A 21,899-nucleotide genomic window follows, 5' to 3' on the forward strand; every position below is an offset into this window, starting at 1 on the left:
TATCTAGTTGTCTTTGTGGGATTCGGCCACCATCTTCTCTTTTAAAGCTACCTACTAAATTTTTTTTTTATTTTGGCTTCCAAGACACTAGTCTACCCTGCTTTTCCTCCCATTTCTGTCTGTTATAAATAATCCTTTCTCACTTGACCTTTTAATATAGAGCCTTATGTATGTCCTAGAGAATAGTAGGAGATGATGTCAGAGATAGAACCAGGGGCCTGGCCACGCAAGAGCTCATTGAAGTATGATGAAAGGATTATTGTCAGTGCTAATAAAATTATACTTTTATATGTATAAATTCATAAAACACTCAAACACAGTAAAGTTTTTATTTATATAACTTCTATGTATTACTGTTAAGGAGCAACAAGCATTGAGAAGTATGATCTTCGTACAAATATGTGGACTCCTGTAGCAAATATGAATGGGAGGAGGCTACAGTTTGGTGTCGCTGTGTTAGATGACAAACTGTACGTGGTTGGAGGAAGAGATGGACTGAAGACTTTGAACACTGTGGAATGCTACAATCCCAAAACAAAAACGTGGAGTGTGATGCCTCCTATGTCCACCCACAGGCATGGCCTTGGTGAGTATAACTATGCAGGTTTGTTCACGATACCATACATTAAGCTTCCGCAGCATGTTTATATTCTGTACCAGGCAGAAGACCACTGGATAGCAGCTAAGTCAGCAGCAGTCAGTCACCAACCATTCCTTCACATGCTTCTTAACCTGAAAGCAGCATCTGGACAAACAAGCATATACATAAATGTAACAGCAACCAGCATAAGTAAAAACATGGATATTTCAGGATTTTATCATAGCAAGAGGGAGTGATAAGCCACCTTTTTAAATATGTGTTCTGGGTTGACAATTAGTGTTAATCTAACCTGAATGAAATGCGTCTTTAAAAATCTTTAGCATTATTGTTTTTCATCGATAGCCCCTGGTTTTTAAGCAGAAGTGGGTAAAAACCCAGAGAAATCCTGAGTTGGCACAGAGCATATAATGATAGAGATTTTTCATTCTTTCATTCAATAAGTCACTGAACTGACATTGATTAGCATATACTCTGTGCCGTGCTCTTTGCTCTGTGGGTCTACAAAGATGAAGAAGACACTGCCTTTATCTGAAGGAACTGATGTCTCACTCAGAGATGACAGAAGATAATTTAAGGTCCTATATCACAGGACCTATCTTTTTTGATAGGAGAAAAAATAGGTGAAGTAGAGAGAATTATTCGATGAGAGTGAAGCAGTTGGAAATAGAATGAGATGGGGCTTGACATGTATCTGCTTCACCCTAGCTTTTGCTGCATAACAAATACTCTGAAAGTCAGAGATTTAAAATAACCACCATTCATTTGGCCCAAGGATCTGTGTGTCCACTGAACCATTCTTCTGGTCCAGGCTGTCTTGGATGATTTCTGCTGGGTTTTCTCATGGATCTCCAGTGGGCTGGCAGGTCAGCTAGGTGATCTCCTATGGCCTCATTCACATGTGTAGTGGTGGGCAGGTTGTTGGCCTGGGCAACAGAGACAGTTGGGCCACATGCCTCTAATCATTCTTCGGGCTAGGCAGGCTTCTTCACATGGGGGCAGTCAGAGGGTTTCAAAAGCAGCAAGAGAAGGCAAGCCACAGAGCACAGACTTTTCAAGCTTCTGCTTGCATTGTGTTTGCTAATGTTGCACTGGTCACAAGTCCCATGGGCAAGCCCAGGTTCAAAGAGGAGAGAAAAAGATTATTCTTATCTGTGTGTGTGTGTATATATATATATATATATATATATATATGTATATATATATATGCATGTATTTATGTATTTATGTTTATATTCATGTGTATATTTTAGTCTAGTTGATGCATAATGTTACTTTGATTTCAGGTGTACATCTTAGTGATTTGACAAGTTTATACATTATGCTATATTTACCACAAGCATAGTTACCATCTGTCCTATTGTACATCCCTATTTCATTATCATTGACTATATTCAAGGCTCTGCCTCTTCTTCCCATGACCTACTCATTAGCTAGAAGCCTGTATCTCCCTCTCCACTCATTTTGTCTGGCCCTCCGTCTTTCTCCCCTCTGGCAACCATCTGTTTATTCTCTGTATCTGTAGTTCTGATTCTGTTCTTTATTTGTTTTTTCATTTTTATTTTATTTTTTAAAAGATTTCTATTTATTTGAGATAGAGAGAGAGTGAGAGAGCACAAGCAGGAGGCAAGAGGAGAAGCAGGCTCCCTGCCAAGCAGGAAGCCCAACACAGAGCTCAATCCCAGGACCCTGGGATCATGACCTGAGCTGAAGGCAGACACTTAACCGACTGAGCCACCAAGGCACCCGTGTTTATTCATTTTTTAGATGCCATCTATGAATGGAATCATACGGCATTTGTCTTTCTCAGTCTGCCTTATTTTACTTAGCATAATACCCTCTAGGTCCATTCATGTTGTCTCAAATGGCATGATCTCATCATTTTTACAATGTAGTATTCCTGTGTGTGTAAGATATCACATCTTTTTTATCCATTCATCTATTGATGGACAACTCTTCTTGGTGAGAGGAGCTGCAGAGTCACACTGAAAATAGGCATGCATTCAGCAAGAAGAATTTGTGGCCATATTGTCAATGTATCACCATTTGGAAAAGGTTTAAATTAGTAGCAGTAAAGAATTTGATAGGTCATCATAAAAGATGAATTAAAAGATGGATGAGTAGCAATGAAGTCATAGTTCAGTTTCAATAGCATAGCTTTGTACTACATTCAATTTATTAATGCTGAGCACCAGAGTAGAGGCTGCCAAAAAAAAGTCAATAGCCAGTAATGAAAATTATCTAGGCATGAAGATTGGTCTGATAGTGGGAACAGCAAAAAAAAAAATCAGAGAAACAAGTGATTCTACTATTTGCAATTAGGTTTCAGTTCAAGGTGATCTTAAGTTTCAAGCTTGGTAAGGAAGTAAAACCAGAAGGTTAGGGGTAAAGTACAAGAAGGGGAGCTTAAAATTAACTATATGAGATCTAACAAAACTATAAGATAATAATCTTGAGTCCATAAAATCAACTTATTACTTAGGCACAGAATGGGAATATATCTTAAAAGCAGCATGAATGAGACTTAAAAACAGGTTGACCATAAAATCCAGGTGTGATTCGCCTGCATACTTCCCCCACCGTGGAGAAAAGAAATTTAATTTTAACTTAAGGTAAATTATTATGGTATGTAGAATAAGAATGCCCATATTCCTGTTATGTTTTGTGCAGATCAGATTGTACATAGAATACTGTCATTACTTCTAGTTACCATACAAAATGCCTTATGGAAGCAAATTCAAAGGGGAGTGATCATGTAGTTCTTTTTTCCAGATTGTTCTGTCATTCTTATTTACTTATTTACCGGATAATAAATCAATGTTAAAATTTGAACTTGAAAACCTAACTGAAGTTAAAAAAGAAACTCTTACATAGGAAACACTCCTTTTATCTCTTTTAAAAATTTGAGAATTAAATAAATTTTAAATAATTAAAGATTCCATAATTAAATAAATTTCATTTTGAAGAAGTGGTTCTACTGCTAAAATTTATTTTCAAAGATATTGTTTAAGAAGTTGAACTAGATGCACCCATTAATTTTTCTTCCAGCTCTTTAATTAATTCCATGCACATATGCACAGATAATTGGGTATATTTTTTATATATTTGGAACTATATACGTGGGTGTATATGTGTGGTTTGTACATACTATCCCCTTTACCTCACCTTCTCTTCTCTCAGATATCTCCATGTCTGACTTCATCCATATTTTTGTTCAAATGTCATTTTGTCCAAATGTCACTTTGTCCAAGAGGTCTCCCCTGACCCTCCCTACCCTTCTACTCAGTTCCATTTTTCTTATTAGCATTTATCAATACCTGAAATATATTTTGCCTGTTTCCGGACTAAAATATTAGGCCCATGATAGTAGAGCCCTTATTTGTTATCTTTTATTAAATTTGTCACTTAATAAACACTAAATAGATGTTTGTTGAATAAGGAAATAAATGAATCCGGCTTGGTTCCCTGGTGATGAATCACACCAATAGATTGTGGTATCAAGTCTAACTACAGTGAAAGGAATAAAAATGATTTCTCAAATATACCTTAAATCTGAATTACTGAAAAAGCTTTTTATTATGGCAATGTGTACATATTGTATGGTTTTAAATAACTTTCCACTGTTGGACCTCAAGATACTGCCTTTAAAACTTATTAGACCAGAGCTGTAGAGCTACCCCCTTACCCCACCCCCACCTACCAACCAAGAAGAGCTAGAAAGAAACCAGGTATCTTTACCATAAATGTTTCCTTAATTAAATTTGCATGTTTAAGATTCATTGTACTACCCAAAGCAATCTACCAATTCAGTACATTCCCTGTCAAAATTCCAGTGACATTTTTCAAAGAAAAAGAACAAATAATCCTAAAATTTGAATGAGGCCACAAAAAATGAATAAATAAAACAAAACAAAAATAGCAAAGCAAACTTGAGAAAGAAGGACAAGGCTAGAGGCATCAAACTCCCTGATTTCAAACTATACTATGTAACACATTATGGTATTTGGTTTTAAAACAGACACATAGATGGATGGAACAAAATAGAGAGTCCAGAAATAAACCCATGCATATATGGTCAACTAATTTACAACAGAGGAGCCAGGAACATAGAATGGGGAAAGGACTGTCTTCAATAAATGGTGCTGGGAAAACTGGACAGTCACAGGCAAAAGAATGAAAGTGGACTTTTATCCTATAGCAGACACAAAAATAAACTCAAAATGGGTTAAAGTATTGAACATAAGAACCATAAAACCATAGACAAAAACGTAGGTGGTAAACTGTATATTGAGATTTCAATTAAAATGCAATCTTTAAGACGTAGCAACAAATCTGAAGTCATTGCTTCTTTTTTTCTTTTTTTAAAGACTTTATTTATTTATTTGACAGAGAGAGAGCAAGAGAAGGAACACAAGCAGGGGGAGTGGGAGAGGGAGAAGCAGTTTTGCTGCTGGAAGCCCCATGTAGAGCTGATCCCAGGACCCTGCGATCATGACCTGAGCCAAAGGCAGACGCCTAATAACTGAGCCACCCAAGTGCCCCTAAAGTCATGGTTTCTTTCCTGTCTCCTTACAGGTGTGGCTGTATTGGAAGGTCCCATGTATGCCGTAGGCGGACATGATGGCTGGAGCTATCTGAACACAGTGGAAAGATGGGACCCTCAGGCTCGCCAGTGGAATTTTGTTGCCACTATGTCCACCCCCAGAAGCACAGTAGGTGTGGCAGTACTAAGTGGAAAGTAAGGAAATATTTAAAATTTTATTTAAAACACAATAAGCCAAATTTATTGAGGTATACATCTAAGTTAAAAATATACATTAAAAAAAACACAAAATCATGAAAGGGGGAAACTTTTAAGAGCAATGCAAACTTTTAAAATAGTCTCTTTTTATTGTAATTGTAAATATAAATAACTCACCATGTTGAGTTTTCATTCTAATATACCAATTAGGTATATATATATATACACACACACACACACACACACACACACACATATATATGTATATATATAAATATATATATATGTTTATATATAAAATTTCTCCATACAAAATAACTTGAAATTTATAATATATTATTATATATATGTATATATACTATACTGATTATATATACATATATATAATTCTATATATAATAATATATTATAAATTTCAAGTTATTTTGTATGGAGAAATTTTATATACATAGGCAATAGAGTATAAGTCTGGAGGTTTATAAAGCTTTAAAAGCATATAATGTTTTAAATGTAGTAGATGCCCTCTAAGTGTTTTCCTAAATAATTCCTTCCATCTCGTCTACTGACTTATCTTTACTTTTACTTCTTTCTTATCTTGGTAAACTGCTGAAAACTGAAATGCACTTAGAAAGGTGCTCTCTTGGCTCTTGTCTTTTCTAACTGGAGTTAATGGATTTGGACAGAACCATCACCAATAGCTCTTGGTAACTCAGAGTTTAAATACATATCAAAGGCCTTTCTTCCATAAAATGAAGCCCTATATGGTTATTAAATAAATGTTGTTGGTTGCATACCTTTACTCACTTAAAAGGCTTTATTCATCATTTACAGAAAAGAGAAGGAATCAAAGTTAAAAGAGAAAATTATTTGTAGAATTATATTGATTGATTGGTAAAAGAAAAAAATGAGAAAATATTAATAAAATTTTTATGAAAATTTATAAAATTTTTTATGACCTAAGGTCTTGGTTCCTCAGGACTTATTAGTTATGTCCTACGTTTTCCTAGTTTTTAGCAGTATTACAAGTGATAAGATAGAGAAATAGAAACCCACTTTTTTAAATGTACCTGATCTCCACACCCCTCCCTTCATGTGTTTTAACTGAAGAAAGAACTTCAAAATTAGCAGAGTCAGCCACCAAAGAATCTAGTAAATGAGAAATAAGAGAGAAAATGAACAGTATCTTTTCCATTTTAACCCTTTAGTTAAAATTTCTGGGAGTAGTTCATTCATCTAATTCTTGTTCACCAGCATATTTCCTAGCCTAGAAATAAATGTTTCTAAGAGCACAAAAAGGAGAGCTGCCTTCTGTAAAATCTAATTTCTAGACCTACAGCAGCTTTAACTTCGAGGCATGGAAATAATTTACTTTCTCACTTTCTCTTGCTCTCTTATGAGAAATAAATATTTCAGTCTTTAGTTCATCTAAGGTACAATTTATTCAATATTGACACCGAGACCATCAAAGAATCAGATCAGAAGCTGAAGATCTCTCATCTACTAACTAATTAAGACATTGATTTTGAAATTTCAGGAGCTTCGAGGACTAAGCCTTCTTTATGGTCTCACCTCTGTCCACATCTCTCTGCTTCTCCCCTCCTGTGCATATCACACTCCAGCAGAACTAGCCTATTTGCAGGGTGCCTGGGTGGCTCCGTCGGTTAAGTGTCTGCTTTCACCACAGGCCATGATCCCAGGGTCCTGGGATTGAGCCCCACGTTGGGCTCCCTGCTCAGTGGGAAGTCTGTTTTTCTCTCTCCCCCTCCCACTCCCCTTGCTCATGTGCTCTCTCTCTCAAATAAATGAATAAAATGTTTTATTTAAAAAAACTAACCTATTTGTGGAAAATACATTTTGTTTCACACTCCCATAATGTTTTAACTCATTGCCTCTTTGAGTGTTGTTTCCCCACTTTCGTGCCTGGAAAATTCAGCATCCTTGAAACTCACTCGGAAGTCTCTGAAACACTTTCCCATTTCCATTCCCATCTCCTCATCCTCCCCTACACTGACTGTCCCTTCCACCCTCAACATTTTTACTGTGCATAATTTGTATATGATTGTGTTAAAACAGGAACCACTCTATTGTTGTTGCTACTTACTAGCCCATGTAGATCAGGGTCTTGAGTGACCTGGTCTTTTCATTCTTACATGTAGTATGGTACCTGGAACATAACCTGAAGTGAACAATCTTACTGAAGAATGTTCCAGTACCACTTAGGTGCAGTGGTGCTTGTAATCACCTCCAAGAAGAGGATGTGTTAACCTATCAACTAGCACTTTTCTAAGTTTGCTTTATTTATTTATTTTTTAAGATTGATTTATTTGTCAGTGAGAGAGGGAGAGAGCACAAGCAGGGGGAGCAGCAGGCAGAGGGAGAAGTAGGCTCCCTGGAGAGCAGGGAGCCCAAACACGGGACTCAATCCCAGGACCCCAGGATCATGACCTGAGCCAAAGGCAGATGCTTAACTGACTGAGCCACCCAGGCACCCCTCTAAGTGTGCTTTAAAACAAAGTAGCAATATTTTAAAATATTTTGTTTGTTTCCATTTTGAGGTACATATCCAGAATATGAAAAAATAGAAATCATGTTTTTTTTTAAGTATACAGTTGATTGAAAAAAAAAAACAGCTATGCATCTTTTCTCTACTACTTTTTTATGATTTAGAATAAATCATTTCCCTGTGCTAAGTTTTTTAATCTATAAAATGAAAAGCCTAGATTCACTATTGTTTTTGTTATTTTAACTTATTTTATAATGCTTCCTAATGCAAAATATAATTGTTTCTTTAGAGAAGAACTGTTTGAATGTTTTATGAGTTACATCTTGTATCTTGAAAATTCAAAGTGTTAAAATTTTTCTTTCTACCATGTTTGAGAGAAACTTTATTTAGAATTCCAATGGCTTGGGCTACTTTTAAGGCCCTGGCTGGCAAATATTTTTCACAATAGAATCTCTCTCTCAAATGCAACCTTACGAAAACCCCGATACTTAAGACAAATGGAAACTCAAGATTATTATAGACTTATCTTAAATTTAAGCTCAAGTTTGTAGCATGTATTTGTTATAAAAAATCGATATAGAAGAACAAGTCTGTTTTAAAGAACATCGGATTATTTCTGTTTTATTTTTGTTGTTCAGTATAAAGAAAAATCCTGATTCACAAATAAGTCGCTGAGAAGATAACAGTTATTTTAACTACTAGAGCAATTTAATTGGACTCTCGGGAAACTTTTCAGTTAAATTGTTGATATAGCTTGAGAGTATTAGCATTTTTTTTTTCCTAAGTTAAATCTCAATATCCACCAATCCCTTGCATTCTTGATCATAATTTTAAATGCGAGGCATGAGGAAGTCTTATTTTAAAGTCTATAGTACAATGCAATTTGACACAGGCACAATTTGACATATTGTTTCTCTTTTTATTTGTAATAGCTACTGTCATGGGGGAAAGAGATGAGTTCTGAATCTTGTATGGCATTTAATTGAGCCAGATATTTTGAAAAGTATTTAAACTTGGATTTCAGGGTCACCTGGGTGGCTCAGTCAGTTGGGGTTTGGCCTCTTGATATCTGTTTGAGTTGTGGTTTCAGGGTGGTGGGTGGGGGCCCTGCATGGGACTCACATTGAGCATAGAGCCGGCTCGAGATTCTCTCTCTCTCTCTCTCTCAAAACAAAACAAAACTTGAATTTCAAATACACCATTTTGGGGACCTCCTCAAGTACTCCACAGAATCCTATTCTTAGAAAACAATTTGAAAACCATTGCTTGAGATAATGTTTCTTTAGGAAGTGTTATTGGTACACGTTAGCCCTTAACATTACCTCAGTGTAAAGGCTGTTTGTACACTTAAGACCTTAAAATGCCATTTTCTAGAAGAATATAGAGACAGAATTCATTTTTCCCCCCCAAAAAATAGAGACAGAATTCATTTTTTCCCCCGAAACACTTAGACCATGTTTACCCTGTGTAAAGCACTGTTCAAAGTATTTTACATTTGGTCATCAATAATCCTACGAGGCAGGGCTTAGAGATGTTTTGGATGATGATATTCAGGCAGGTGGAGGTTAAATAACTTGTCCACGGTCAGAGCTCGGAAGTGTGAGAACCACAGTTCAAATCCAGAGCCCAGCTCCAGAGTTCACCTCTTAATCCCTGTACTGTACCACTTTTCACAGTCAAGACCCATGAGTTCACTCTGAAGAGGGGACGGTGCCTTGAATTTGTGTGTGTGCACGCATGCGTGTACATGTGTTTTAAATTATGGGTGTTTTCTAATTCTTGATGTCTTCTGATAGTCTATGATTCATATCCAAACAATTATTCTACCAAATATTAGTTAAAAATGAGAACAATAACACAAGAAAGTAGTTTTTGACAGATAAAAACTTTTAACAAAGTTTCAAATGAATTTCAGTTTCCATACTATGAATACAAAGTTTAAAACAAGATGTTGCCACACGCATATGTTGCTGTCTAAGATATGGTCATCTTCTCACTAAAGAACCACTCTGAGTGGTAGAGTGAACTTTACATTATGAATTAAAATGAATAAATGTCTTTAAAATATATATATTTACCCAAGTATAAATACTTAGAGTTTTAATTGGCAGATATTTGGTATAGCTCAAATATTATTTCCTGAGCTAAAAAATTAGTTAAATATTAACTAAGGCATCTGTAAATTCAAAATGTGGGAACTTTTATATAAGCAATGATCTGAATTTATTACTCTTGAGAAAACTATTAAAAAATATATTTTATATATATTTTAAGGTCAGAGTAAAAGACTTTAAGGTTAATGCAGTATATTGACAGGTAATGAATTAAAATTTATCTACTAGGCAACATTTAGGACATTAACATACTGTATTCATTTTAGATAACTTACAGTATCCTTCTCTGCAGTAATTTAAATTAATGGAGGATCACGGTTCATATGTAATAAATATTAATTTATACACCACTGTTTCAAGCAATCCTTTTATTCTCCTATTTCACTACTGCAAGAACATCCCAGGTGACTGCTCACAGTACAGCTGCTCATTACTCTAACTGTGTCCTGGTTCTGCTTCTGACCCTGTATAAGCCTCTTAATCTCCATGAGCCTGTTTCTTCACCCATGAAACAGGAATATAAATGGTTTCCCGTAGCATTATTGAGATGATTAAGTTAATACAGGTAAAATATCTAGCCTGTGGTAGGTGCAGAGAAGGTTCATTTCTTTCCTTTATAACATAGTCCTGTCTTAGCTATTTAAGAAAGAAGTCATGGTATATTTATGTACTGCATTTTATCTATTCTAAGACACATCTTACACCTCTAAAATTGTGATGTGTCTTATAATCCGTGGTGATTTATCAGAAATAGTTTTCATTGCTTTCAGGTGAGTTTGTTTTTTTTTTATGTATATACAGAGTAATAGCTGATATATATACATACACACATATACATATGATATATACATATATGTAATTTACATATGATATATACATATGTCATATAATTGGTAGCATATCTTCTTGCTTGATGGCACATAAACTGAGAGTGTGTCTTATAATCTATGGCACCTTAATTTCAAAGAAATATCCTAAGAATAATCTCTTTGCCTTCATCATATGGTGAAGCTCTTTTTTATTTGTTATTCTATTTGTTCTTACAGACTTTATGCAGTTGGTGGTCGTGATGGAAGTTCTTGCCTCAAATCAGTAGAATGTTTTGATCCTCACACTAATAAATGGACACTCTGTGCACAAATGTCAAAAAGGAGAGGGGGAGTAGGAGTAACTACATGGAATGGATTGCTGTATGCAATTGGAGGACACGATGCCCCTGCATCCAACTTGACTTCCAGACTCTCAGACTGTGTGGAGAGGTAATTTCCTGTGAAGGAAAACTTTGTCTGACACTTCCAGACAAATCATTGACTCCTTATTGAACATCTAGCACATGCAAGGCAGTTTCTTCCCAGCTTTGTGAACACTGGGTCGTCTGCTCTGGCTGTCTCCTGGTCTCTTTCGTAACCGCTTTTCTCAGATTTTTCTCTCCCCATATTACTGCCTACTTAAGATTTACCTTAGAATTGATTATGTAGTTTATTAATTGAGTCATATGACACTTATTGTGTGCATATTTCATATTGGATACTATACCTGACAAGAAGAGGAAAAGAGCTTGATGAATTTCAGAGAGAAGGAGTAGGGCCTGGAGGCTAAGAGAGAAGTGAAAAGGAGAGGAGCTTTTCTAACACATTTTGATACAAGGAAATACTATGAAATAATAAAATTTTAAAAAACTAATATGGCTTAAAAGTCACACAAGTCGTCCATACTGGCCTCATGAAACTCACATATGGGGCCAGGTAAAGAACCTCATTACATCAGTGGACGATTTGGACAACAGTTCAGGCTTCCATCTGTTATTTTTAGTCTGGTTCAAGGAATGGAGAGGATTGAGTGGATTTAGGAGGTAGAGCCCAGGAGCATGTATGAACACTCCAAAGCAGAAGGGGATACGGTTCATTCAGAAAACTGAAAGGAGGGCCACTCTGTGTCTGGGGGGAAAGAGAGGGAGGGAGACAGTGGCAGGGAAGGAGGCAGACTAGGGTGGAGACGGTGGCAGATCACATAGAATCTTAAGGATTCTGGATTTTAAAGAGCAATGGGAAGTTGATAAGAAAGTGTGTGTCTGTCTGTCTGTCTGTCTGTGTGTCTGTGTGTGTGTGTGTTATTTAATCATATATGATTGGAAGAAAGTTAAAAAGTGAAATGCAGGTTTGATGACAGTGAGTGCTTTCTGTGAAATAATGAGGGTTGATTTGTTGCCTTTTGAGAAAGCAGGAAAGTTATACTTGCTTGTGCCCTGTGTTAGGGAGAAAGTGATTTCTCTTTCAGGACTACGCTCCCTGTGTGTTACACTCCAGGAAAGGAATATGGAAGTCTTTGTATACTTTACCCCATAAGTTATAGGCTCACTGCAGTACTGCACCCAGTGAAAAATTGTTCATTGTGCAAGAGGTATTAACATTTTAGCATGATGTATCTGCTCTTAGACAGACAACTGTGGGCTGTTCTAATTAATATATTTCATGAAAAGAACAAGAAGGTTCAAAAGTGGACAGCTTTCATGATTGTGTCTGTAAGCCATCTCACCTAGCCCTTCATATATTGATTTCCTCAGATTTTCAGTAGATAATCGAAAATCTTACAGCAGTTTTCGGTATTTACTTTAGCTCTTTTGGATCATTAAGTGTTATGGATTTACCACATGAATCTATAATATTGTAAATTAAACATTTTCAGGAAAATATTGATTTTTTTTCTAAAATATGTTCAAATGTACTTTAAATAGCAGTGATAAGATAAAGGGTAGGCTTAAAGAAATAAACCATTTTTATTTTCTTGAAAGAAAAAAAAGTGTTAACAGTTTACATGGAAAGAAAAATTAAATTAAATAAAAAGCTTGTTCTAAAATAGGCATCTCAAGCCCTAAGAATAAAAAGTGAAATATTTAGAAGATCAAATACAAACCAGACTGTTAATAGGGGTTACCACTTGACTCTGTAATTCAAGTTGGAAGGAAATGAGGCTAGTTATTGCATATTTTATATATTTTTATAATCTTTGAATTTTTATTACAAGAATGTATTCTTTGCTAATAGGAAAAAATTGTAACAAACGAACTGACTCATCTTTAAGGTGACATTTATCAAATGCTTACTGTGCATTTTCATTTAACCCTCAGTGCTACCTGGTGAGCAATATTTTCACCAATAAAGAGACTAAGATGTAAAGATTTTAAGTAACTTTACAATACCACAGAACCAGTGATTGGAAGGGTAAGGACTCGAGATTCTTCAGCTCAAATCCAAAGCCATTTTTCTAACCACTTTGCTATACACCTCTCCCAGGTGTTTCTGGATGTGTTGATATTCTTTTATTGAGGTGTAATTGACATACAACATTTTATTAGTCTCAGGTATATGACATAATGATTTGACATTTGTATATATTGAGAAATGATCACAGTAAGTCTAGTTAACATCCATCACCGTATATAGTTACAATATTTTTCTTGTGATGAGAACCTTAAAGATCTACTCTCTTAGCAACTTCCAAATATACAGTACAGTATCATTAACTACATTGCCGTGCTGTACGTGACATTCCCCATAACTCATGTATTTTATAACTAGAAATTTGTCCGTTTTGACTCTCTTCCTCCATTGGACCCACCCCCTCCATGCCCCACCTCTGGCAACCACCAATCTATGGACTTAGTTTTTGTTCTGTTTTAGAATCCACATATAAGTGAGACCATAGTTTTTGTTTTCTCTGGCTTATTTCACTTGGCATCATGCCTGCAAGGTCCATCCATGTTGTCAAAATGGCAAGATTTCATTCTTTTTTATGGCCAAATAATATTCAGTGTGTGCATGCATATGTGTGTAGTCTACATGGGCCACATTTTTTTTTATCCATTCAGCCATTGATGAACACTTAGGTTGTTTCCATGCCTTGGCTACTGTACATAATGCTGCAGTGAACATGTGGCGTACATATGTCTTTTCAAATTAGTGTTCTCATTTCCTTTGGATAAATACCCAGAAGTAGATCATATATGATATATGATATATGATATAGATCATATGGTAGTTCCCTTATTTAATTTTTGGGGGGAATCTCCATATAGTTTTCTGTAGCAGTGGCACTAATTTACATTCCCACCAACAGTACACAAGGGTTCCCTTTTCTCCATATCCTCACCAACACTTGTTATTATCTTTTCAACAGGCATTGTGGTTTTGATTTACATTTCCCTGATGATTAGTGATGTTAAGCACCTTTTTGTGTACCTATTAGCCATCTATATGTCTTCTTTAGAAAATGTCTATTGAGACCCTCTGCCCATTTTAAGTGGTTTATTTGTTGGGTTCTTGGTTGTTTTTTTTTTTACATTGAGTTCTATAATTCTTTATATCTCCTATATATTAACCCCTTATCAGATATATGATTTGGAAACACTTTTCCTATTCCATAGGTTGCCTTTTCATTTTGTTGATGTCTTCCTTACTATGCAGAGGTTTTTAGTTTGATGTGGTCCCATTTGTTTACTTTAACCTTTGTTGCCTTTGCTTTTTGGTGTCAAATCCAAAAAAATCATTACCAAGACCAGTGTCAAGGAGCTTACTCCCTATGTTTTCTTCTAGAAGGTCTATGGTATCAGGTCCAACATACTAGTCTTTCATGCATGAACTGTTTTTACATAAAAATATTGTGATAATGGGGTGCCTGGGTGGCTTAGTCATTGGGCCTCTGCCTTCCGCTCAGGTCATGATCCCAGGGTCCTGGGATTGAGCCCCACATCGGGCTCCCTGCTCAGCGGGGAGCCTGCTTCTCCCTCTCCCTCTTCCTCTGCTTGTTTTCCCCCTCTCGCTGTGTCTCTCTATCAAATAAATAAATAAAATCTTTTCAAAAAAATATTGTGAGAACAATGTCAGCTCCAGTTATAAAATTTTCTTTCAGATATGATCCCAAAACAGATATGTGGACTGCAGTGGCATCTATGAGCATCAGCAGAGACGCAGTGGGAGTCTGTTTACTTGGTGATAAATTATATGCTGTTGGAGGGTATGATGGACAGACTTATCTTAATACAGTGGAGGCTTATGATCCCCAGACAAATGAGTGGACCCAGGTATGGCATTTCATTTTTCATTATTATACTTCTCTGTTTTTGTTAAAACAATTCATTTAATAAAAATGATCTCCATTTGTCCAATACCAAAATATATAGCATAAGCATGATAAAGTCATCTCTTTGATTAAATATATGAAAACAAGAAGGAATGTTTAATTTCATGATATAATTAAAATCCAAAGTTACTTTTAAAGAATAATACTCAGAGAAATTATTAATAGTTTTGATCTGCCACCATTTGCTTACTGGGAACTGATGAGATGTTCTAGTATTGATAGGCCAGATAGGACCACAGGAGAGCTGCGGCAGAGGGAGGGGAGATGGTGGAAAATAAGAAACAAAGATAGAAATCAGAAGAATGTGAACCACTTAGGCAGACATAAGATATAATTTTTAAATACTCAAGCCACTGATATTTGGGAGTCGATGAAATGTCTGGTCATCACCTAATAAAGATGGCAACCTTAAATTACATTAACAAGTAAGAAACTTGACCTGGCAAGCTTATTAACAAAAGGAATTCCAGCCATGTCTATTTCTGGAGGGGCTAGTACTTCTAAGAATGATCTTTTGAGATCTTTGTTTCCATCATTACCGAGAACAGAATTAGGAATTTTGTGCCCCAGTTCAGAATCTGGTACCTGAAAGACCCTCAGATGTTTAATTGACCCAAGGTTTTCCTACATACAAGGAGCAATGGTAAGTACTGTCAAGAAAACAAAACTTAAAAGAATCCCCACTGCCACAGAACTTAACGTCTTAAGTAGGTATAATCTGGGCATGTAAGGGGAGAACCCGCAATGTAGAACAGTTGGTAGCAAGTGCCCCATGGTGTAGGCATTGAGTGGTATAGGACATCAAAGAGAAAAAATAAATTGGTTGTTGAGAATGCTTTAGTGAGAAGAAGTTGGACTTAAGCTAAGCTTTCAATTGATCCAATGCAAAATGTAGAAAGAAATGGGAGATTGTATGAGAAAACATGAAAGAAATCTCAGTGAAGAAGAAATACACAAGATATACTGAGAAAGCGTGGCTGGTTCTAAGGATCCATGCTTAGTAAGAGTAGGACGTCTTTCCCCCCCACCTTTTTTATTTCATTTCAATTAATTAACATATACTGTATTATTTGTTTTGGAGGCACAGGTCTTTTACTCATCACTCTTATATAATACCCAGTGCTCATTACAACACATACCCTCCCCAGTGTCCATCACCAGTTACCCCATCCCTCCACCCCTCTCCACTCCAGCAACCCTCAGTTTGTTTCCTGTGATTAAGAGTCTCTCATGGTTTGTCTCCCTCTCTGGTTTCATCTTATTTCACTTTTTTCCTCTTGTCCCCTATGATCCTCTGCCTTGTTTCTTAAATTCCACATATCTGTGGTGATGTGAGTGATATGGAGATGTGCTAATTGTCTTTCTCTGATTGACTTATTTCACTTAGCATAATACCCTCTAGTTCCATCCACGTTGTTGCAAATGGCAAGATTTCATTTTTGATGGCTGTATGGTATTCCCTTATCTATATATACATCTTCTCTATCCATTCATCTGTGGATGGACATCTAGGCTCTTTCTGTAGTTTGGCTGTTGTGGACATTCTTATTGGAGGGCAAGGTTGGGGTCAGGATAGAAGTTGGCAAAGGCCATGCTTCAAGAGTTTGGTAGTAGGAAGCTGGTGGAGACTTAACCAGGAGAGTAATACAGTAACAGAAATTTGATGTGGTGGTTGGGGACAGGTTAAGATGGGTTAGGGGCAAGGGAAGCAAAGGCTGGATGAAAATAAAACATATAGAAGGCTGCTTCACTTTAAGGCTTGAGGTGTCAACTTTAGAAATGGATTCAAGAGATATTACCAAGTCCTATCTGTTCTTTCTTTCTACACTTGCAGGGTTGAATTAAAGATTTAACTTCTGAAGAAAATAGCAAATGAATGACCAGAGGGTGTCTTAGATAAGATAATGAGGTAGAGCATTAGAGAGAGGAGACAGGCTTTCAACAGGATAAGGATGAATGAAGATAATGTATCATTCATGAAGTTGTAAGAACCTTTGAGAATGTGATAGAAGCAAAAGATACTCACAGTGTAAAAAGTAAAGAGAAAAATGAGTAAATGCAGGAGCTAGAGGAGCATACAGTTTTCAAATGATGATAATAGAAAGTTAACATTTATTGAACACATTTTATGTACCAGGTTCTACTGGATGAGGAATCTGAGACAGAGAGAGGTTAAATAGTTGACCCAAGCCACACAGTAAATCAATGGTAGTTAGATTTTGAGCCATAGGTCTTTTTCACAATAAAGGTAAAAATAACAGAGTAGAGATTCCAGATGCTAGAAAAAGCAACATTGAAGGGCAAGAAAGAAGGGCAGGATACAGAACTGAAAGCAAAGACTGGTCCTCTGCAGACTGGAGGAAAGATCTCTTCCAAGGCTGGGAAAGAGGATGAGAATATGATTGTAGAAAGGGGCAGGGAATTTTTAAATGCAGAGGATAGACTATAAAAAAAGGACTTGATCTTGTTTCTTAAATTTAAGTGTGGTCACTGGGTGAAGGGAAGTATAGATCATTTGAGAGCTTGAATCAGTACTGCAGAATTTCACTAGAAATTATGTGATTTGGGCACCTAAGTAGCTCAATGGATTAAGCATCCAGCTCTTGATTTGAGCTCAGGTCATGATCTCGGGGTCATGAGAATGAGCCCCACGTCGGAGTCCATGATCGGCCGGAAGTCTGCTAGAGATTTTTTCTCTCTCTTCATCTCCCTCTGCATCCCCTTCTCTAAAATAAATTAATTTTAAAAAAAGAAATTATGTGATTATTTACTATTAGCCTCTCACTGTGGCAACATGAATGATAACCAAGGAGCACAGAAAGAGATGTAAGAATCTCTTTTTCCAAGGTGTATTTTATTTACAAGCTTAGGCATAGTTATAAGAAATCTTTTGGCCAGTATTTGAAACTTGTTATTACAGGTAATTAATGCTTTATGCTGAATTACTATCAAAATTAATTACCTGTGACCACATAGCTATTTTGTTTGCATGTCCCCTCTATTACTATTTTTAAGCACCTGAATTTGAACTTACAACTGTAGAATATGAAAAATAAATGTTTTCCATTCAGCGTTCCAACAAATGGGCAAGGGGACATTTGTCCAGGGAATGAAATGAGGTTATAAAGTCTGAAGCCATCACCCACACTGCTACCCACCTTAATCCAAAGCAGGAGTGAGCCCATTGTATTTAGTAAATACTCTAAGCTGAACTTTCTAGCTGGTTGTTAGGGAACATCAACTCTTTACAGTGTAAAGACTTCAGGTCTTTGGTGTTTGGAGAAAGGCTGGTCATTACAAACAGTCATTTTGATTGAAATGACTTAGAGTTTACGCCTAGAACACTCTAAGTAGAGATGGTTTTAAAATGGGTGATTTGGGGCACCTGGGTGGCTCAGTGGGTTAAAGCCTCTGCCTTCAGCTCAGGTCATGATCCCGGAGTCCTGGGATCGAGCCCCGCATCGGGCTCTCTGCTCAGCAGGGAGCCTGCTTCCTCCTCTCTCTCGGCCTGCCTCTCTGCCTACTTGTGATCTCTCTCTGTCAAATAAATAAATAAAATCTTAAAAAAGAGAGAGAGAGAGAGAGGTATTTCTCTTTTAAAAAAATTAATAAAGTGGGTGATTTGATTGTTCAAGGAGATAGAATAGGGATCAAAACACCTGATTCAGATAGAGAATGACTGAGAAGTCTCCGTTGAAGTCTGGTATGTTTTTAAGATCCAGTCCCTGGTCTGGAAAGGTTGGGAGAGAGGCCAACCCGACCAAGGAGCCATTTTGATATCATGTATTTGACAATAACACTGTATTACATACCCCCGCATACATACGTACAAGTTTTCTCAGTACTTTGTATCAGTCCCCCCTTCTCTAAATACTGCCATTTTAAGTCTTAGGGCTTAACTCTGCTCAAATTAATCCTTTAAAAGCTATCCTGTCCACACTTGTAGTTTTGCACTCTGAATTGCTTGGTGTCTGGAGTGCTCAAAAAGAAGGGGAAAGTGGGGGGGGGGGGAGGAAGGAAAGAGGGGAGTGGGGGAGGGTGGAGAAGGGAAGGAAAGAAGGAAGGAAGGAAGGGGAAGGACGGAAGAAGGGGAGGGAGGCACGGAGGGAGGAAGGGGAAGCAAAAGATTTCGGAAGTACTCCTTATCCCTAAACTAAGATTCTGTTTCTTGCCCTAGCACACATCCTTATACCTCATTGTCATAGAGTTTATTCGCCAGGTTTGTTTCTACTCCTAGGGTGGAGTTGGAGGAGGTGTATTTATTATTTATTTACTGTGCTAGGAAGTAGGAGAGTAGGTTTAGATCGTCCAGCCGTGCACAGAGAAGTTAGTCAGTAAATGTGCAGTGACTGGCGCCCTGGGGAAAAGCAGCCAGCATGCAGCGACTCTGGAGGGCTCTGAACCAGCATAGCTGTTACACGCCCTCTCTGCATAATACGCGGGTTTTTTCACCACTTGGGTCCTGGAGTGTTGGGTGTTTCCTCATTATCCATATCTGACATCCTGTTGGCCAAATAAATTGTTTCAGATAGAGTAAGTCCCAAACCATCTTTTCTTTTTTTGGAGGTACCTTTAAAAAGAAGTACTGCTTAGGACGGTGACGTGCCCTAAACAGTTGAGTCTGTGACTCTTGGAACTTCCGCAGGGAGCTTGGAGGATGGGCTGGCCCTACAGTAAGGCTGGGGCGGTGGAGTTTGGGAGCCGCTCTTTGAGGAGTACAGATTCAATATTCAATATTTTACCAACTACATGGTTTTATCAACAGTTGTACCTACACACCCAACAAATATGTCTTTTTGTTTTCGTGTTTGTGTTTGTTATTGTTTTTGTTTTTGTTTTTAGGTTGCTCCACTATGCCTAGGAAGAGCTGGGGCTTGCGTTGTAACGGTCAAACTATAATACAGTGCTTTGTTTTCTAAATGAAGATATCGTCTTCCTCACGAATTTACTAAAATTATTCTCCTACCAAGGGATACACTTTTAGCCAATTTGCAATGCCACATTCCTGGGCACAGAGTGCCCAATCTCAAAGCGAAGACGGTCAAATAAGGTAGCAACAAGGGGAAGACCCGGGATTGAATCCTGCATTTCTCCATTAAGTCACTTCTCAGTAAATCAAAACTACAACTGGGGGACTGACACCATGTGTGAGGACAAATCCGCCGCTCTCAAGCAGAAGCCTATGCAGGCTGGGGATGTCATTTATTAATAATCAATCACATTTTACTAACATTACCCAGATTTCTTTTACTACAGTGCACATACACCAGAGAACACTTTGAACGTTTGCTTTGTAACTTTATCATACGTTGGTTGCAGTAATTTTTATCCGTTTGTTTAACCACAACTGCTGCTTTCATGACCTACTAAACACTATGCTAATCTTCAGTTTTTTTTCAGAAACAGCTGCATTATATAGGCTTTGACTTGTGAACTTTTACTTCTCAATTGGCTTAGTCTCATGAATAAAGAAAAACGAGAGTCAAAACAATAATGACCAAATGCAAACGAAATGATCTTTGGGTTCTTTTAAAATAGTCTTCCTGGTATTGTTAGATTCACTAACAATACAGGCTATGATATCCTCAAATTGGAACTGAAAGATGGTATTTTGCAGTAAATTGAAGAGAGGCACATTTATGTCAAGGAAAGAAATGTCATATACCCTAACATGTTCTTTCACCTAAGTCATAATTATATGGATTTGTTTTCTTTTATATTATGAAAGATGTTTTGATTTTTGTCTTTTGATATTGACCAAACTGTTTGGATATTCCTATGTCCTCAAGTCTGGATTCGCCTCTTTTGCTTTGTTTCTCACATTTTGCTGCAGTTAGTAGCCCTTCGTGTTTCTTTGTAATCAAACAGTTTGAGGGGAATGGGCTTATTGAATGTCTGAAAAATAAGTTTAAAGTGTTTATTACCCGAAGTTTTGTACATTTGTAAACTCCAATTACACATGTGAATGTTAATACTCTCAGCGAATTGTTTGTTGTCTGCAAAATGCACTGGGCAGCAACATTTTATGATAAATCCTTTAAGATATAAAAGTCATTAACTTATGTCTTAATATAAAAATAAGTATAAACTAAATTCTCATCTTTTAAAATACAATGCCGTGGTTAATGTGCTTTTACATTTTATATCAAGATAGACTTCATTCTAATTGCTTTCTTTAAAAAATTAAACCAAGCTCTTTTTTTTTTTTTTTTTAAACTGGGCAGGGGGCAGGGTGGGGAAGGAAGGAGCCAATTTTGAATGCTCTTGAAATGTTTCTTTGGAAACCAAGAAACTGAATGCTTCCATTCCCAAAGCAAACCTTGTGGTCATCTTATCGGTGTGGCCACAAACAAAATACTGGTAATCATGAAAAATACATTAAAGTTTTCTATATTCATTATATTATGGATATAAATTCAATTCTTTTCATGACAAAGAGGGATCAGCCATAGAGTATATTTATGCATTTAGGGGAAGAGAGAGGAAAAGAAGAGGAAAGTTTTAAGAAGCAAAACAAAACAAAAATCAAAAGCAGAAACATGTTAGCACATCATCACCTTCTCGGGGAGGCTTAGGCCTGCGATTTGAAAAGAATCTATGCTTGTAGAAGCACGAGGATTTATACTTGCGATTATTCCTTTGAACGCTCACCACCCACTCTCTGACTTCCTGTGGCCCACAATGGAAGCCAGACTCATGTCAGAGTAAAAGACCTGATTCTCCTCTCTGAGGACCTTCCTTTTCTTTATGGGATTCATGAACAGTGCCTTTGATTTTCTACCCTGAGAGAGGCCGTTTTTAATG

At 36.8% G+C, this 21,899-nt stretch overlaps 1 protein-coding gene across 6 annotated transcripts in view; it reads left to right on the plus strand.

Annotated features, from left to right (window-relative positions):
• The window catches only part of KLHL5 (kelch like family member 5), an 89,446-nt gene extending 67,951 nt beyond the window's left edge, over positions 1-21,495 (plus strand). For 2 of the 6 annotated variants that reach the window (XM_045076587.1, XM_045076591.1), the window contains 5 exons: positions 362-586; positions 5,174-5,336; positions 11,003-11,215; positions 14,865-15,036; positions 19,938-21,495. In XM_045076587.1, the coding sequence (XP_044932522.1) occupies positions 362-586; positions 5,174-5,336; positions 11,003-11,215; positions 14,865-15,036; positions 19,938-19,994 (830 nt within the window). In that variant the 3' untranslated portion in view covers positions 19,995-21,495. Of the gene's footprint in view, positions 1-361; positions 587-5,173; positions 5,337-11,002; positions 11,216-14,864; positions 16,278-19,937 lie in introns of those variants that run through there. The other 4 variants (XM_045076582.1, XM_045076590.1, XM_045076592.1 and 1 more) reach the window with 3 other exon arrangements.
• The last annotated feature ends 404 nt before the right edge of the window (positions 21,496-21,899 follow it).

Source organism: Mustela putorius, unplaced genomic scaffold (genome assembly GCF_011764305.1).
Source record: "Mustela putorius furo isolate JIRA1106 unplaced genomic scaffold, ASM1176430v1.1 tig00000083_pilon_pilon_pilon, whole genome shotgun sequence".
Classification (NCBI taxonomy): domain Eukaryota; kingdom Metazoa; phylum Chordata; class Mammalia; order Carnivora; family Mustelidae; genus Mustela; species Mustela putorius.